This window comes from Mustela erminea, chromosome 1 (genome assembly GCF_009829155.1).
Source record: "Mustela erminea isolate mMusErm1 chromosome 1, mMusErm1.Pri, whole genome shotgun sequence".
NCBI classification, from domain to species: Eukaryota; Metazoa; Chordata; class Mammalia; order Carnivora; family Mustelidae; genus Mustela; species Mustela erminea.
The window spans coordinates 91,637,217-91,657,233 of NC_045614.1; the positions used below are offsets into that span (position 1 = coordinate 91,637,217).

The following is a 20,017-nucleotide window of genomic DNA, read 5'->3' on the forward strand; positions in this document are numbered from 1 at the left end:
CGCCGCTGGTTCGGTGGAAACAGTGCGCAAGAGAACTGCAACTCCCATCAGGACCTTCGGGATCCCCGCCCCTGAAAGAGGAAATATAAATTGAGGACTACCACTCCCGTGATGCTCCGCTTCGGACGCCTGCGCAGAGTCTAGGGCCACGTCGCTTTCGCGGCGCTGGAGACCACGCAGCTCAGCCATGGCTTCCGCGGACACCCGGCGGGTGGCGAATGGCGGCAGTGTCGGGGGAGCCTTCCAGCCCCACCTAGACTACTTGCGGCAGGAGCTGCAGCAGAGGGACCCGACGCTGCTGTCAGCCGTGGTGGCGATTCTCGCGGTGCTGCTGACGCTGGGTAAAGAGGCGGTGGGTGGTTTTGACCGGTGTACGGCCGGCGGGATTCCGAGTTTGGACTGGGCTTGTGCAGACCGCGGCCGCGGGGCGGCGGAGGCACCTGGGGGGCATCTAGAAGGGAGACTCACCTCTTATACCAGCCTGCCTTGCTTCCTGAAGCACGGGGAGTAACGTTCCATTAAAGAAGATTCCCTGCGACACTTGCAGTGACGTCCTGGTCCTTGGGGGCGCGGGTTATTCTTTCTTTGTGGGCCCTGTTACGCCTGAGCGCGCGGTCCTTCCCTCCTCCCGGACCCCGCCCCCCCCACTTCTTTGCTCTTACTACCAAGACTCACGCGGTCTTCACTCCAAATTTGCGTGCTGGGCGCTGGGGATACACAGTAAGTCAAGATTGCACTTGAGAGGTCCGCAACACAGACGCAGACACCGAAGGGTTGACAGTTGATAGTGGCTGGCACTTAGAGGAGTCCCTAATGATAGAGTAGGCGGTTAGTTAGGAGGTGGAGGCAAGGACATTGATAAGTGGGTTACACATTGAAAGCCTGGGGGCACAACATCACATTTATGGGAATCCAAGAACCCAGACCTCCGTTCACTCAGCTCGGACTCTCCCACCCGTAACACTAACAATAATAATGATTATAGTGATGGTGAAAACAATAAAAGAAGGAGGTGTTCTGTGATTAACTTCTGTTATTTCCCTACCCCAACAATACAGGTGTACTGTTGATGATTAGGGCATAATTTTGGTTGTTTTTCTTTATTCCGCAGTGTTCTGGAAGTTCATCCGGAGCAGAAGGAGCAGTCAAAGAGCTGTTCTTTTTGTTGGCCTGTGCGACTCTGGGAAAACATTGCTCTTTGTCAGAGTAAATGCTTTGATTTACACCTCTTCTAAAGTTAATAGGAAATGTTAGGCCATATCGTTATTCCTGTGAGGTCGTAGTTCATTCTGGAAAGGAAGCTGATACAGTTTGGGAGGTTAATTCTTGATTCACTTGGAAAGACTTGAAAAAGTTGAACAGGCTCTTGAAAAATTCATAAACTGGGATTTCTTGACCGTTTCTGTTTTCTTGACTTGCCAGTTACTAACATTTAGTATTTATCTCAAAAGTTATATAGTTTTATGGAACTACTTTCCTGTGGTGTCCAAGGATGCCAGAACAGCTGAAGAGATAGAAGACAGTGATCTGTATAGGGTGTATAATCTTGTTTAACAAATTCGTCTGAGAACTTGTCAAGGAAGTTTTTTAAAAGGTTGATTCTTTGACATATTGGGCCACTGAGCCATCTTTTCACTAATATTTAACCTACTATTTTAAACAATTTTTTATTATGGAGAGTAGCAGAGGTTTTCTTATTATTCTTCCTTTTGAGAAGATAAATTATTTCCTTTCTACTGCAGAAATATAACTTATAATCATTTGTGATGATTAAAAATGGACATTTGGTGAATTTGGCCAGTAAGGATTTGAAACTAGGTTTTTTATTTCTGTTTTTTTTTTTTTTTCCATCGTGGAGCGGGGAATATAGATGCAATGAATTAGATTTTTCTACAAGGGAAAAACAGTTGTTGCAAGCAACATTCATTTATTTGACCTGACCAACTGGAGAGTTACTGTCTTTAGGTTTGCTAATATATTTACTCTGATCTCCCTCAAATTGTGTTTTGTTTTTTTTTTTCAGTTGTTAACTGGCCTTTACAGAGACACTCAGACATCTATCACCGACAGCTCTGCTGTGTACAGAGTCAACAATACCAGGGTAAGGGGTTTGTAGAATATTGGGAGTCTGACAATTTTACTTTGGTGCATCAGGGAAGGATATTTGTTATATGAATTAGTCTGATGGTTTAGGTACCATTCGTAGCTTATTTTTATGGATAGATAGAGTTCATGTGACAAATTCTGCTTTTGGTCATCCAAGCAATCTTGCCATCCCCTGTTTTGTTGTACTTCATACACACTGATGTTTTATCATTTCACTAGTTTTTGTTTCTATGTCTTCTTTCCAACTTTACCGTGAGTTCTAGAGGGTGAGCATTAAACCTTTCCCTCTATATTTTGAAGTGGTAATAGATATATATGGGACAAAAATTCAAAAGGTTAAAAGGAATATTCAGTGAAAAGTAATTTTGCCTTTCCTGTCCCTACTAGGTCTTCTCCTTAGAGGTAATAACTTACTATTTTCCTATGGGCTCTTCAGATGGTCTGTGCATATGCAAACCTATCTATATATCTGTTAATTTTTTTTCTTAAGATTTTATTTTTAAGTAACTTCTTCACCCAACACAGGGCTTGATCCCACAAAGCCGAGATCAAGAGTTGCCTGCTCCACCAGCTGAACCAGCCGGCATCCCAGTTATTTTCTTTCTTAACTCTTTGTTCTGCCCACTGTTTTTAGGTTTTTTATTTTATTTTTTATTTTTTAATTTTAATTTTAATTTTTTAAAAAAGATTTATTTTATTTTATTTTATTTATTTATTTTTAAATATTTTATTTATTTATTTGACAGAGATCACAAGTAGGCAGAGAGGCAGGCAGAGAGAGAGAGAGGAGGAAGCAGGCTCCCGCTGAGCAGAGAGCCCGATGTGGGACTCGATCCCAGGACCCTGGGATCATGACCTGAGCTGAAGGCAGAGGCTTTAACCCACTGAGCCACCCAGGCGCCCCAAGATTTATTTATTTTAGAGAGCAAGAGAGAGCGTGAGAGAGAGAGAAAACACCCATGCACAAGCCAGGAGAGGGGAAGAGGGGGAGAGGTGAGGGGAGAATCTCCAGCAGACTTCTTGCTGAGCATGGAGCCTGACCTGGGTTTGGATCCCAGGACCCTGAGATCAGGATCTTAGCTAAAACCAAGAGTTGGGTGCTCAGTCCACTGAACCACCCAGGTGCTCCATATTTTATTTTATTTTATTTTTTTAACAATATGACTGATACAGTTGTGTTGTTTTGTTTTTCTCCCTCATTTGTACACATAGTACCACCTGGTTGATTTGTGAGCCACATAGTATTCCATTATGTGGCTGCACTATTCAATTAAGTTCTTGTTTAAGAACTTTGTTAACAAACAATTTAGTTTGTTGTTACAATCTTTTTGTTGTTACAATCTTTTGCTTTTACAGTGTTGCAGTGGACATCCTAAAGAGTATACATGAGTATATTTCAAAAATGCCAGTAAGGAAATCATGAGAAGAACTTTTTATGTACCTATTTAGCTCCAGAGTATGGATAGTGACTGCCAAGTCTATTGTAATGAATAAGTATTTGGTGAGTGGAAGAAAGGCTGGGGGCTGGTTGGAGGGGTAGGTGTATAGATGAATGAACGAGAATGGTTAAGAGACCTTTCCTGGTACTTTTTTTAGCCCAGTCCTTTTTAAACTCCCAAGAGTTTAGATTTTGAAAGGTCAGTTTTGGGAGATCTTTAATTCTTGGAGGACTTGTGCCAGATTTTTTTAAGTAGGATATTCCTGGGCATACTTTAGACCCTTACTTTACAATGGAATAGCCATTGGCTGTGTGAGACATATTGAGCATCTGAAATGTGACTAGTCCAAATTGATGGGTTCTGTAAATGTAAAGTATACACCAGATCTTGAACTCGGGATGAAAAAGTAAAGTATCAACAATTTCTTGATTTTTTTTTTTACTTGTTTAAAAGATACTTTAGATATGTTGGGTTAAATTATATATATATATATATATATATTTTTTAAAGATTTTATTTATTTATTTGACAGAGATCACAAGTAGGCAGAGGCAGGTAGAAAGAGAGAGGAGGAAGCAGGCTCCCTGCTGAGCAGAGAGTCCAGTGTGGGGCTCGATCCCAGGACCCTGGGATCATGTCCTGAGCCGAAGGCAGAGGCTTAACCCACTGAGCCACCAAGGCAACCCAATAATATATATTATTAAATTAACTTTGTATCTTTTTACTTTTTTCCTTTTGGAAAACTTAGCATTATATATAAAACTTGCATATTTTTACTGAAAATGTAACAGTTTGTGGGTGGCTCAGTTGGTTAAGCAGCTGACTCTTGATTTCCACTCAGGTCATGATTTTAGGGTTATGAGATTGAGGCCTAAGTATGGCTTTCTGCTAGGCATGGAGACTGCTTGAGATTTTCTACCTTTCCCTCTGACCCCGCCCCCTGCCTACTCATATGTGCTCTTTCTAAAAAAGAAAAAAGAAAATATAGAGCATTCCTCCCTTCTTTATTACCTCCTCCCACCCCCCCATATGTTTTGGATGTAGTCTATCTCTCTCAAGTTAGTAATGTGTCCAATATTGTGTCTTTTGAATTGCTTGTGGTGGTATAGTGGTGATAATGAAATGTCCCTAGACTTTTGTCAGTATTTTTTTAAAACTACCGTACATCATATTTTTACCATGAAAGACTGCACAGACTACATGATGGCTCATAATGAATCCAACTATAATTATGTGAGATCAGTGCATGATACTGACTCCCTCCTGCTGAACAGTGGTTAAGGCTGGCTATGGATGAGGTAGAGCATCTGAGAAATGTTCGTGGGCCTGGTAATTGCACCAGGGTTATATCAGAGTCTTACTGAGCACAGCTACATCCACACTGAACCTGAGTTCAAGGCCTGAAATGAATAGGTCTTAGGTGGATGCTTAATGAGTCAGCTCAGTATGGGCAGAACACCTCACTGTTTGAATGATTGACACGAAATATTGACAGTTGGAACAAATAAATGGTGTGTCTAGTTGTCAGATATTCAAAAGTTAAATTATAGTGGAACATGTAAAGGAATGTTTTGTTTTTACAAAGGTCCCGTAATGGTAACATGGTATATAATAAAGTATAGATCTCCTGTCACATCATTTAGTTTGTGAATATTTACTGCTGTTTTCACATGTTTTTGTTTTTATTCATACTGATGTATTTCCCCAGGCTCAGGTGGACTACACTTCCATGACTCCCCCAGATAGGGTCATTTTCTCACATACCCTGGGAACATTTATCAAAGTTGTAATTTTACATTTATTTGTAATTTTACATTATGTTGATATTTCTGATTATATTATAAACCCTGTTGGAATAGGGATTATATTTGTTTTTGCTCACTGTTAAATCCCCGGAGCCTCTACTAATGATTTATAAATATAGGATGCTTTGTGAACATTTGTTTGATTCATTAATTAATTATGGTGAACATTTTTTTGATTCATTGATAAAAATGGATGCTCTTCTGGTACCTGAAATCTCCTATGAGAAGTTTATGTTGTGAATGTGAGCCAGGACCAAAACACTGATTTAATGTTATTGCTGCCATCCTTAGGCCACTAGCCTGACCTTGATTGATCTCCCAGGCCATGAGAGCTTGAGACTTCAGTTCTTAGAGCGCTTTAAGGCTTCAGCCAGGTAAGTAGGATTTGGAGTGAACTTGCCTGAATCTCTTATCAGTGCCACCCATACTTGCACTGGTGGGGAAAAGACCATGGACCCTGGAGTCAACCATTTCTGGGTTGCAAGCCCACCTGTACTAGGATTTTATGAAGATTTAATGAGATAATGTTTGAAAGTATTTCTTTTTTTTTTTTTTTTAAGATTTTATATATTTGACAGAGAGAGATCACAAGTAGAGAGAGAGAGAGAGGAGGAAGCAGGCTCTCTGCTACGCAGAGACAGGCTCTCTGTCTCTTGGCCTAGCAGAGAGCCCGATGCGGGACTCGATCCCAGCACCCTGAGATCATGACCTGAGCTGAAGGCAGAGGATTTAACCCACTGAGCCACCCAGGCAGTCCTAAAAGTATTTCTTAAGAGTGTTCAGAAAGTGTTAACCCTCACCATATTAGTAAATTTTTCATTTACTTTGAGGACAAATTTTAATGTGTGGAACTATTAAAATCTGCAAAATGAATTGGAAGGCTAGGTGAAATCCTAGAAGTTATTTAAATCCAACATTATATATTTCTGTTCTTAAATTACCTAAATTTAGTGTCTCAAAAGTAGAGAACAAATTTTTATATTTCTTTTACTATTGTCCTAATGTTACTCTTAAAATTCTTGTGCTGCAGTTGAAGATACTTGTTTCTTGTTTTGTCTCTAACACTGATAAGAACTTAAGAGGAAAATCAATATACCACATTTAATTGATATTAAAATATTTTAATGCCTGTGAAATTAGAATGCTAGTTATAGTTGTTTGTGTCATAGTTTAATTGGTAGTATTTTCCCTTTCTTAGTAGTACTTGAAATAATAATGTGTCTTTTAATTGGTGGAATCTTAGGTTTGATGGAATGAGGCAGTTGTTTCTTTCCTTAGTTTTGAAGATGTCTTGACTTTTATTTTGTTGTTGCTTCTTTGCCCACAAGATGGTGGTGATGAGCAATCTGTCTGTTCTGCAAATTAAAAAAAAAAAAAAAAAAAAGACTATTTTTTTGAGCAGCTTTAGGTTCACAGCAAAATTGAGCAACAGGTCCAAAGACTTCCTATATTACTCTGCACTCCTCACACATGCATAGCCTTTCCTGTGATAAGCATCCTTCTCCAGAATGGTTTGTTACAACTGATAAACTCCTACACCGACACATCGTAATCATTCTGAGTCTTTGTTTTACATTAGGATTCACTCTTGGTGTTGTATATTTCTACACATTTGAACAAATGTATAATGACATATTCACCATTTATAGTTTCACACAGAGTGTTTTCACTGCCCTAAAAATCCTCTGCATTCTGCTAATTCATCCCTCTGTTCCCTAACCCTGACAGCTACTTAAATATTTTGATGGTCCCCACATGGTACTTTTTTTCAGAATATTTGGAATCATACAGTAGGTAGCCTTTCAGGTTGGCTTCTTTTACTTACTAATATGCATTCAAGTTACTTCCATGTTTTTTCATTGTTCAATAGCTCATTTTTTTTTAGTGCTGGATAATATGTCATTGTCTGGAGGTACCACAGTTTATTTGTCCATTCACCTATTAAGGACATCTTTTTTTTTTTTTTTTTAGATTTTTATATATTTATTTTATAGAGAGAGATCACAAGTAGGCAGAAGGCAGGCAGAGAGAGAGGGGGAAGCAGGCTCCCCGCTGAGCAGAGAGCCCGATGTGGGGCTCGATCCCAGGACCCTGAGATCATGACCCGAGCTGAAGGCAGAGGCTTAAACCACTCAGCCACCCACGCGCCCCTCACCTATTAAGGACTTCTTGGTTTCTTCCAAGTTTTGGCAATTCTGAATAAAGCTGCTGTAAACATCCGTGTGCAGGTTTTTGTGTGGACATAAGTTTTTGGGTGAATATCAAGGATTGCAGTTGTGGAGAAATATGTTTAGTTTTGTGAGAAATTGCCAAACTGTCTTCCAAAGTAGCTATACCATTTTGCACTCCCACCAGCAATGTATGAGTGTTCCTCATACTCCAGTGGATGAGAGTTGCTCTGCATCCTCCCCGGCATTTAATGTTGTCGGAGTTCTTGATTTCAGCCGTTGTAGTAGATCCATAGTGATATGTAACTGCTTTAAGTTGCATTTCCCTGATGACATTGATAGGATGTGGATCATCTCTTCATATACTTATTTGCTGTCTATAGATCTTGTTTGGCGAGGTGTCTAAATATCTTTGACCCATTTTTTCATTGGGTTGTTTTCTATTGTTGAGTTTTAAGAGTTCCTTGTATATTTTGGATAAAGTTCTTTATCAGAAATATGTTTTGCAAATATTTCCTCCCAGTCTTTGATTCATCTTCATTCTTTTGCTGGTGACTTTTGTAGAGCAGAAATTTTTATCTTTAATAAGGTTCAGTTTATACTCTTTTTTCCCCATGAGTTATGCCTTTAGTATTGTATCTAAAAAATCATTGCCAGACCCAAGATGTCTAGATATTCTCCTGTGTTCTCTCTCAGGATTTTTATGATTTTGTGGTTTACATTTAGATATATGATCCATTTTGAGTTAATTCTTGTGAAAAGGATATGGTCTGTATCTGTTCATTGTATGTATTCATTTTTTTACACGTGGGTGTTTAGCTGTCCCAGCATCATTTGAAAAGATATCTTGTTCTGTTGTACAGATCTTACTCAACGATGAGGTTACATTCTAATAAACCTATAGTAAGTTGAAAATATCTCCAGTTGAAAATACATTTAATATACCTACTGAATGTCATAGCTTAGCCTAGCCTACCTTAAATGTGTTCAGAACACTTAATACTGGCCTACAGTTGGGCAAAATCATCTAACACAAAGTCTGTTTTATAATAAAGTGTTGAATATATCCATGTAACTTGTTGAATACTATACTAAAAGTAAAAATCAGAATGGTTGTGTATATTAGTTATTTACTCTCTTGATCCAGTGCCTGACTGGAAATGGTGGCTCAGTGCTGCTGCCCAGTATCATGAGATTGTACTCCATATTGCTAGCCCAGGAAAAGATTAAAATTCAAAATCCAAAATATGGTTTCTGTTGAATGTATATTGCTTTTGCACCATTGTAAGGTAAAAAGTTTTAAGTTGAACTGTTTTAAGTCGGGGACCATAGTAGGTGTCTCTTTCTGGACTTTGTTCTGCTGATCTCTACTGATCAGGACCATGCTTTTTTGATTACTAAAGCTTCATAGTGAAAGACCCGCGGATCCCCTTACCCAAGAATCCAACACTGCCACTGGATGCAAACAGCAAGAGGTTTATTGGGACGCAGGTACCGGCGGGTGGTCGGCAGCTCCAGCTAACCGAGCACACCGACCGAGGGGAAAGCGGGGTTTATATAGACAGGTACAAACAAGTTTTGGGTGGGGACGGCGCTGATTGATTGATAGTTTGAACAGGCATACTTGGCGTCAGTGGATTGGGTCAGGGGACCCCGCGCGAAAGCAGACAAAGCAATCTTAACAGAAGCAGAACTGGCCGGTTAGTCCACGCATGGGAAAAAAAGCACTACCAGGATATTGAAGGCCTGGTTACTTATCAGGTAAAGACAATTGGGAGTCTCCTGGTGGAATGTTACATTCCTGCTATCAAGCATCCTTGTTAATGAGATTTAGGTTTAGAAGAAATTGAACTTTATTTACTTTTCCTTCTACCTCCGCCTCCTTCCGTTTTCATGGAGGGGAGGGTGACATTAGGGCTTGAGGAACTGAGTTCTGTGTCCCTGGAAATTGGGCTATTGATAAGGTAACTTCTTTGTTGTAATCTCAAGGAAATTTGCAAACCAAGGGAGACTCCTGTCTGCAGGATTGTGATCTCAGCAAGTTAACCATTTATCGTTTTATGGCAGTCAGGGGTGCCTGAGGAATGCTACACATATGGAGGGGAGCGGGTGAAGGGGGGTGGTGCAAGGCGCCAGCTTTTACTTTGTCCTCAGCCAGCCTCCTGCTCCTTCATTCCCCCCTGAACAATTTTGACCCTTAAATCTTTAAGGTGGTTGAAGGTGGAAGGTCTCATCTTCTGTAACTTCTTCGTGCTGAATAGGGGCGTAGAGCTGTCCCTACCTGCTCGGGTCAATATTGATCAGGGTAGGAATGTATAAGGGAGTTACGAAAGGCGGAGGCAGCTGAATCCAGCGCTGATAGTGAAGAGGCGTCCTCGCGCGCGACAAGGATCGTCTGTCGTGGTGAAGTCATTGTAGCAATGGAGTCTCGGCACCAAGTAGAGAAACATGGAACAAAGCAACATATTAAGTAAGGTTAATAAGGCGATAAGAATGAGAAGCCTGAAAAGGAGATTTGGCCATAGTCCTCCTTCAAACCAGGAACTTAACCATTCGCTGAGAGAGAGAGAAGGATCTTGTAGGGCCTTAATTTGGGTATTCATATCCTTTATTAGTCCTGTGATATTTTTGTGATAGTCTGGGATGTACACACAACATTCTGTCTTGATAATTGCACATGTGCCACCCTGGGCTGCTGTCAGGACATCTAAAGCTATCCTATTTATCTCTTAAGGGAGGGGACTCTCCAGGGCAGGGGTCTTTCAATAGTAAGTCAGGCAGTGTCAGTCCTCCAGCTTTGCTCTTCAGTATTGTGTTGGCTATTCTGGGTCCTTTGCCTTACCATATAAATTACAGAATCAGTCTGTCAACATCTGCAGTAATTTACTAAGGTTTTGATTGGATTTCATTGGAATCTATAGATCAAGTTGGGAAGAACTGACATTTTGAAACTGTTTAGTCTTCCTATCTGTGATGGTGGAATATCTCTGTTTTATCTAGTTCTGCTTTGATTTTGTTGATCAGTTTTGTAGTTTCCTCATATAGATCTTGTACATATTTTATTATATTTATACCAAAGTTTCATTTTGGGGGGGATGATAATATAAATGGTATTGTGTTTCTAATATTTTGTTGTTGTGGGTGCTGTTTTTTACTGCTATAGGATATGAAAGCCTCTCTCCAGAATGGGTTCATATTTCCTTCTGTTGGGGGCTCTTGGAGTTCATCGAATCTGGCCCCGTTTTTATATAAATCTTTCTGCATCTTACGCCGTGAAAGAGTAAATTCATACCCCTGACCCCCAATCTGTGTGGCACAGGAGGCCTGGTATTTCAGTTCCTTTTGCATTATTTTCCCACACCTCCACTAGACAGCTTTTAAGTTGTAGGCTTTGTGCAGAGGGTTCAGCTCCAGCTCCCTGACTGCATGTTAGCCATTGCTCGTTTCCAGCTATTGCTGAGCATTCAAACCCTGGTCCCTACAGTCTGTTATCTGCTCTTTCTCCTGGACTGTTTTGCTTTAGCTTTGATACCTCTTTACTTGTGCCACATGAGGATTCTCACTGTTGCTGCCTTAGGTTGGGCCCTGCCTGGTCACTGTGCTTCTAGTTTGGTTACCCTCTTAGATTTATCTGTCTTCCATGAAGCACCAATATTCTTTGTAATAGAAAGGCACAAACTCTGGAGGTCAGTGTCATTCCCCTTTGCTGCTTGGTCTGGTTTCCTCCCTGTGTACCAGCCTACCTTGAGCTCTGTAGGCCACGATGTTCCACTCCATTGTGCTCTGCACATACTACTTTCCAGGCAGTCTGTGTCCCAATTTTTTTGTCTGGCTAAAATTCAGCCCAGTTGTTGACATCCTCCATTAAGTCATCTTGACCTATTCTCATGTAAATCTTCTTGTTTGTTCCCATTGGTGCATAGGTCTGTTTTAGCATTTTATGACATAGTTTTGTATATGATGATTTCCTGGTCTTTGGGGGCAGGCATGATTTCCTTTAACTTTTTGGATTATTCATTGATAATACAGTAACACTGAGTAGTCCTTTGTTTTTTGTTGTTGTTTTTGCATTTTTATAAAACTTGATAAAAAAATTTCAAACTGTACAGTCATCAGAAGTACATAGTTAACCAAAAATGCACACACTTGGCATCTCCTCAGTAGTCCTTTGTTAAATGAATATTTGTATGGTGTGATTACATGTGTGCACACTTGCATTTGAGCCTGCTGTGTGTTACTAATTAGGATTGAATTGGATGAAATTAAGGATATAACTTTTCAGTATAATGCTGTACTCCTGCTTGCTTACATGCTGGTTTTTCTTTCTCCTTCCAGGGCTGTTGTGTTTGTTGTGGACAGTGCAGCCTTCCAGCGAGAGGTGAAAGATGTGGCAGAGTTTCTGTATCAAGTCCTCATCGACAGTATGAGTCTGAAGAACACACCATCATTCTTAATCGCCTGCAATAAGCAAGGTGCCATCATGTTTTCCAGCAATAATAATTGAGATTTTTCTGGGATTGCTACTAAGAGCTAATACATTTGTTATTATTGAGGATGAGAGATGATTGTTAAGGAACTATGAAGGATTTTAAATCTAAAAGTTGTTTATATACCTGCATTTTTATTAGTTTTTTTTTTTAATTTTTATTAATTTTGTTAGTTTTACCAGTCTGTTCTAAGGAGTGTCTGTTACTAGTTTTTCTTTGATACAGTGTTTTACATTTCACAAAATTATAAATCATTTTACTTTATTTACCAAGTTAAGTTTGTCAGATTGACAGTATGTCCTATCCACACAATTGTGGAGGGCCAGGGGACCGTCTATCTTTTCAGACACATTTACCTTCCAGCACATTTTATCAAGGAGGGTTTTTGTTTGCACAAGTTGTGTTTTCTTTAACCTCATAACCATTAAACATTTTCTATCACACCCAGTAATCTGAGGCTTCAGTTTCATTATCTTTAGCATAAGATAAACTAGTTGATTTTATAGTCTTCTTTCAGATTAAAATTCTGATTCTACAGCATTTGTCAGAAGTGATCAGGTAGTTATAACCCTAACAATGCCTAATCAGGAAGTGGTGTTAGGATCATTACTGGCCTCTGGGTTTCTTTTCTTTGGTGTAGGAGAGAAGGTGATATTTATTTGGCTTTTGCTGGAAGCCAAACCAGCAAAGAGGGTGTTCCTCTCTTACCAAGGGGCAATTAAGTGACTTAGTATCTTAGTATCAGCTGGAAATGTGCTTAGTTTACTTTTATATGACAAGTAGGATGTTTCTATTTACAATCAAAAAGCTCTTAGGTTTTCTCTCTGATACGCTAGCTGGACTTAAATATATTTTGATTTAAAAGGTCTGTAAGATGTAGAAACTTTCATGAACTAGTCAATTTTAGGGATATGAACTTAATATAATTGTAAGCATTATTATAGGAAAACCCATACCTGAAAATTAGAAAGCTTATTTTAGTAGTTAAGCTACTAATGGTAAAAAGCTCTTTAGGAAAAAAAAGGGGGGGGGGAAGAAACTTACTGGTTTAAATTGGAATTTTCCATATGTGCAAGAGGTCTTGGGAAAAGACCCTTTCTGGTTTAAACTATAACAATGTCTTTATTTCTTTACAGACATTACAATGGCAAAATCCGCAAAGTTAATTCAGCAGCAGCTTGAGAAAGAACTGTAAGTATGAATAAGTCATATTGATTAATGTAGATTTTAACACTTAGGAAATTTGAATATATTGCTTAAGGTCTTTGGTTGTATATAATTATCATAGCCCAAAGAATAGTGTGACATATATTTGTTAAATAATTGACAAAATTAATGGAATTCTAAAAGGCATCAGTGGGATGTTTATGGATGCTTTAAAAATTCATGGAAAGAAAAATCTCAGGTTTATTGAGACCATAAGCTCAATTTATTTTCCCACTGTTTCTAGTTCATTTATAGTATATATGAAAGGTTTTAGAAAATAAAAAATTTGAAAGCCATGGAAATTTTTGTTGACAAAATAAGGAATGCTTTAAAAGAATTTAAAAATCTATTATACTATTTTATAGCTTATTTTATCATTTTCTAGCTACATTGCAATATCATTTAGCTTATTTTAGTGTTTAAAAATTTGTAAAGTGAGCTATAACTTTTTGAATTTTAAGAAATCTACTAGCATGTCTATACTCTCCCAGTTTATAAGAGCTAGCTACAGCTTGCTTACCCGGGAGCGACCATCAATATTATATGAAGCAAGTAATTTTTTCTTGCTGCTGTTGTGTAGACTTTTGTGTGTGTGTGTGTAAATTCAACTTTGAGGGGCACCTGGTTGCCTCAGTCAGTTAAGTGTCTGCCTTTGGAGCAGGTCATGATGCCGGGGTCCTGGGATAGAGTCCCTATATCAGGCTCCCTGCTCTTCAGGGAGCCTGCTTCTCCCTCTGCCCTGCCCCCTGCTCATGCACTCTTTCTCAAATAAATAAAATCTTAAAAAAAAAAAATTCAACTTCGAGCACAATTTTTTTCCCCACCAGGATTTACTTACTCATTTATACATTTAACATCTAGCATATGGCAAGCCCTGCTTTCAGGATGTGGCTGTAGGGGGAACTGTGATGTGGTTCCTGTACTCAGGAGCTTAGGGTTGACAAACTCCTGCTCAGGGTGTGCAAACAAGAAATAGGTTAACATTTTTAAAGGGCAGGTTAAAAAAATAGGAAAAGTAGAAAAATATGTGACAGAAACTAAATGTCACCCACAAGTCCAAAACATTTAATTTATGGTTTTTTACAGAAAAATTTTATCAGACCTGGTCTGTCATTTTCTGTGTTTCTTTTTTCTTTTAACTGAGAATGATATATTTAATTCCATATGCTTTAAACTTTTTAATATATGAATAGAAGAGTAAAGTTAGCGGTTCAGTCAGATTTATCAAAGACCTCCTGCTTTCAAGTTGAATATCAAAAAAGATTTTTTTAAACACTTTTATGGGGGGCAATTGATATGTAAAAAGCCGTGCATATTTAATGTGTACAACTCCATGCATTTGTGGATAAGTATCCACCTTTGATGCCATCACCACCATCGAGGCCCTAAAAATGCCATTATTTTGTAGTTTCCTCCTGCTCTCTCTATTGTTTGTGTTTGTATGAGGGTGAGTGAGAGAAACAGAGTGTTTCATGAGAATACTTAGGATCTATAGTATTGGCAGATTTTAAGTATACAGTGCAGTATTGTTAGCTGTACACACTATGCTATATAGATCTCTAGTATATACTTATTTGCATAAGTGAACCTTTTTTTAAAAAAATATTTATTTGAGAGAGAGAGTGGAGGGAGGGACAGAGGGAGAGGGAGAAGTAGGCCTCCCTCCCTGCACGAGCTGAGAGCCCAACATGGGCTGGGATCATGCCCTTAGCCGAAGGCAGACGCTTAACCGACTGAGCCACCCAGACACCCCTGTATAACTGAAACTTTATAACTTTTGACCTAATAACCAAAGGCTCCCCATTTCTCCCTCTCCCCCCACTCCAGTAACCACCATTCTACCCTGCTTCTATGTGTTTGTTTTAGATTTCATATGTAAGCGTGTTTATATATTATTTGTCTTAATTGGGTTTGTTATATCACTTAGCATAATAGGTTCATCCATGTTGTTATAAATAGTAGGATTTCCTCCTTTTCAGGGCTAAATAATATTCATTGCATGTATGTTCCACATTTTCTTAATCCATTTATCCTTTGATGGACATTTAGGTTGCTTCCATATATTGCCTCTTGTAGTAATGCTCCAGTGAACATGAGAGTGCAGTTACCTCTTCAAGAACCTGATTTTAATTCCTTTAGATAAATACCCAGAAATGGAATTGCTGGATCATATGGTAGTTTTATTTGTAATTTTTTGAGGAATCTTCATGGTGTTTTCCACAGTGGCTGTATCAATTTACATTCCCACCAACAGTGTACCAGGATTGCCTTTTGTCTGCATCTCTACAACTTAACTTGTTTGTTTTGTTTGTACAACTTAACTTGTTTGTTAGTCACTATCTCAGGTGTGAGGGTATATCTCATGGTGCTTCTGATTTGCATTTCCCTAATGATTAGTTATGTTGTGTACCTTTTCATGTACTTATTGGCATTTGTGTCCTCTTTGGAGAAACGTCTGTTCAGAAATGTCTATCCTTTGTCCATTTTTCAATTGGATTATTATTATTATTTTTGTTAGTGACTGGTAGGAGTTTCTTATATATTTTGGATATTAACCCTTATCAGATACATGGTTTGCAGGTATTCTCCAATTCCAGGTTATCCTTTTATTTTACAGATTGTTTCTTTTGCTCTGCAGAAGTTATTTAAATTAGCAATCACATTTATGTTTCCTTCTGTTGCGTATGCTTTTGGTGTCATATCCAAAAACTCACTGCCACAACCAGGGTCACTGAGCTTTTCCTTTGGTTTTCCTTCTTGGGTTTTTGTGGCTTAAGGTCTTATGTATAAGTCTTTAATTCATTTTGAGTTGATTTTTGTGTACAATATAAGATAAAGGTCCAATTTTATTCATTTGCTTATAGATAATCCAGTTTTCCTAGGACCATTTATTAAAAAGACTATCCTTTACCCATTGTATATTCTTGTCATCCTTATCAAAGGTTTACTGACTGTATGTGTGGGTTTATTTTTGGCCCCTCTACTATATTCTACTGGTCTGTGTGTCTTCTTATGTCAGTATCATACTGTTTTGATTACTAAAGCTTTTTTATATAATTTGAAACCTGCAAGTGTAATGCTTTCATCTTTTTTGTCTTTACTCAAGATTACTTTTACTATTATGGGTCTTTTTGTGGTTCCATATGAATTCTATCATTGTTTCTTCTATTTCTGCAAAAAATTATTCCATTGGAATACTGATATTGCATTGCATCTGTAGAGGACTTTGCATCATACAGACATTTTAACAATATTTAATTATTCTAATTGAGGAACAAAGATATCTTTTCCTTTATTCATGTCTTCAGTTTCTTTCACAGATGTCTTATAGTTTTCAGTATATAGATCATTTGCCTACTTTAGGGTTTACATTTATGCTTAAGTATTTTATTTTTGATGCTTTGTAAACAGGATTGGTAATTCCTAATTTCTCTGACAGATCATTAGTAGGGTATAGAAACATAACTGATTTTTGTATATTGATTTTGTATCCTGCAACTTTACTAAATTTTTTAGTAGTTCTTTTTCTTTGATGGTGATTTAGGGATTTATATATATAAGATTAAGTCATCTGTGAATAGAGAGAATCTTCTTTTTGATTTTCATGCTTTTTATTTCTTTCTTTGCATAATTGCTGTCTCTAGGACTTACAGTACTATGCTGAATACACGTGATGAGAGTGGGCATCCTTGTGTTGATCTTAGAGGAAAAGCTTTCAGCTTTTCACTGTTGAATATGATATTTTCTGTGGACTTGTCATATATGACCTTTATTATTTTGAGCTATATTCCTTTTGTGCCTATTTCATTGCATTTTAATCATGAAAGGATGTTGATTTTTGTCAAGTGATTTTTCTTTATTGAGATGATTGTATGATTTTTATCCTTCATCCTGTTAATGTGGTGTATCACCTCTGTTGGTTTGTATATGTTGAACTGTCTTTCCATCTTGAGTAAATCCCATTTGATCTTAGTGTACAATCCATTTAATGTTTCTACTGTTCAGTTTGGTTTGCCAGTATTTTGTTGAGGATTTTTGGACCTATGTTCATTAGGTATTTTGGCCTATACTTTTCTTGTAGTATCCTTATCTGTCTTGGCTATCAGGGGAAGGCTAGCTAAAATGAGTTTGGAAGTGTTACCTCCTCTTTAATTAGGAAGAGTTTGAGAAGAATTGGTGTTGATTCTTCTTTAAATGTTTGGTAGAATTCACCAGTGAGCCATCACGTCTTCACCTGTTCTTTGCTGGTCATTTTTGATTACTGATTCAGTCTCCTTCCTCATTATTGGTCTGTTCAGATTTTCTGTTTTTTCAAGATTCAGTTTTGGTATGTTGTGTGTTTCTAGGAATTTATCCATTTCTTCTAGGTTGTCTAATTTGTTAATAGACTCTTATCCTTTGTATGTCTGTTGAGTAATTACCCCTTTCATTTCTGATTTTATTAATTTTAGTCTTCTCCTTGCTAAAGGTTTGTCAATTTTATCTTTCAAAAAACTCCTTAGTTTCATTGATATTTTCTATTGTTTTCTAGTCTGTATTTCCTTTGTTTCTGCTCTGATGTTTATTTTTTCCATCCTTCTGCTAGCTTCAGGGTTAGTTTTTTCTTTTTCTAGTTTCTGGGGGTGTAAACTTAGCTTATCTAGATCTTTCTTTTCTCCTAGACTAGATATTTATTGCTATAAACTTCCCTCTTAGAACTGCCTTTTGCTGCATCCTGTAAGTTTTGGTGTTTTGGGTTTCCATTTTCATTCATTTCAATATTTTTTTATTTGCCTCTGGATTCTTCCTTGACCTTTTAGTTGTTCAGAAATGTGTTATTAATTCCCCACATATTTGTGAATTTTCCAGTATTCCTTCTGTTATTGAATCCTAGGTTCATACCATTGTGGTCAGAAAAGATACATAACGTGATTTCGGTCTTAAATTTGTTAACTTGTTTTGTCACCTAACATTTTATCTATCCTGGAGAACTGTTCTATGTACACTTAAAAAGAAAGCATTCTGCAAATGTTGGCTGGAATGTTCTGTTAGGAATATTTGGTATATAGTCTTGTTCAAATATGTTGTTTTATTGATTTTTGTCTGGATGATCTATTCATTATTGGAAGAGTGGTATTTAAATCCCCTCCTGTTACTGTGTTGATATCTACTTCTCCCTTTAGTTCTATTGATATTTGCTTTATGTATTTAGATTCTCTGATGTTAGGAGCATATATGGTTACAATATCATACCCTTTTGATGAATTGACCCCTTTATTTTTATATAATGACCTGCTTTTCTCTTGTGACAATTTTTAACTTAAAGTCTGTTTTGATGTAACAGTTATAGCCAGGCCTGCCCTTTTGGTTGTCATTTGCATGGAATGTCTTTTTCTATCCCTTCACTTAGAACCTTTAATCTAAAATGTGTCCTGGAGACAGCATATACTTCAATCTTGATTTTGTTTTTTAATACATTCATCCACTCAGTTTTGATTAGAGAATTTAAACCATTTACATTTAAAGTAATTACTGGTAGGTAAGGACTTACTGTGTTTTGTTGATTGTCTTCTGTTTTATAATTCCTTTGTCCCTTTCTTCTTTTTTTAATGATTTGTTTGTGGTGTTATACTCAGATTCCTTTCTCTTTATTTTGTGTATCATAGGTTTTTTCTTTGTGATTATAATGAGACTTTTATAAAACATAGTATTGGTAATCTTATTTTAAGCTGATAACAGCTTTACTGCATGCAAAAATTGTATGCATTAACTTCTTCCCTTCATTTTATACTATTGATTCCACAATTCACATTTTTATCCACAGTTCACATCTTTTTTTAAAAAGATTTTATTTGTTTATTTGACGGAGAGAGGAACACAAGCAGGGGGAGTGGGAGAAGGAGAAGCAGGCTTCCCGCAGAGCAGGGGACCCGTTGAGGTGCTCTATCCCAGGGCCCTGGGATCATAACCTGAGCTGAAAGCAGACACTGAACGACTGAGCCACCCTGGCACCCCTCCACCATTCATTTTTTATATTGTGTATCCATTAACAAATTACTGTAGCCATAGTTATCTTTAATACTTTTGTCTCTAGCTTTCATGGTAGACTTAAGACTTAAGTGATTTATGTGTCACCGTTATAGTATTAGAGTATTCTGAATTTGTCATAGTGAGTTTTATACTTTCCTATGTTTTCATGTTGTTAGTTAGTGTCCTTTTGTTTCACCTTTAAGAACTGCCTTCAGCATTTCTTCCAAGGCAGGTCTAGTGGTTATGAACTCCTTCAGATTTTGTGTGTCTGGGAAACTTTGTCTCCTTCATGTCTGATGGACAGTTTTGCTGGGTATGGTATTGTTGGTAGCAGTTGTTTTTCTTTCAGTACTTTTTTCTTTTTTTTTCTTTCAGCACTTTGAATATATCATTCCATTCTGTACTATCATACAGCCTTTCTGCCAAGGCTAAGAAATGTAGTCTTACGGGGTTTCCCTTGTTTGTAACCGTTGTCTTTTCTCTTGCTGTTTTCAAAATTCTCTTTGTCTTTGTTTTTTTGTTAGTTTGATTATAGTGTGTTTTGGTGAAGCTCTCTTTATGTTTAATCTATTTAGGGTTCTTTGGGCTTAATGGATCTACCTGTTCATTTCCCTTTCTAGATTTAGGGTTTTCTGTATTATTTCTTTAAAAATAAGTTTTCTGTTTGTCTTTCTCTGCTCCTTTTGGACTGCCATAATGCATGTATTTGATTCCTTTAGTGATATAAGTTATTTAGTCTCCCTTTACTCTTTTTTTTCTTTTTGTTCTTCTCATTAGGTAACTTCAAATTACCTGCC

The 20,017-nt window shown here is 37.6% G+C and overlaps 1 protein-coding gene across 1 annotated transcript in view; it reads left to right on the forward strand.

The window, feature by feature from the left end:
* The window catches only part of LOC116584765 (serotransferrin-like), a 56,621-nt gene that overhangs the window by 32,827 nt on the left and 3,777 nt on the right, over window positions 1-20,017 (forward strand). The window contains 7 exon segments of the mRNA XM_032333507.1: window positions 79-168; window positions 171-341; window positions 1,112-1,206; window positions 2,024-2,101; window positions 5,642-5,724; window positions 11,854-11,990; window positions 13,142-13,196. Of these exon segments, the coding sequence (XP_032189398.1) occupies window positions 79-168; window positions 171-341; window positions 1,112-1,206; window positions 2,024-2,101; window positions 5,642-5,724; window positions 11,854-11,990; window positions 13,142-13,196 (709 nt within the window).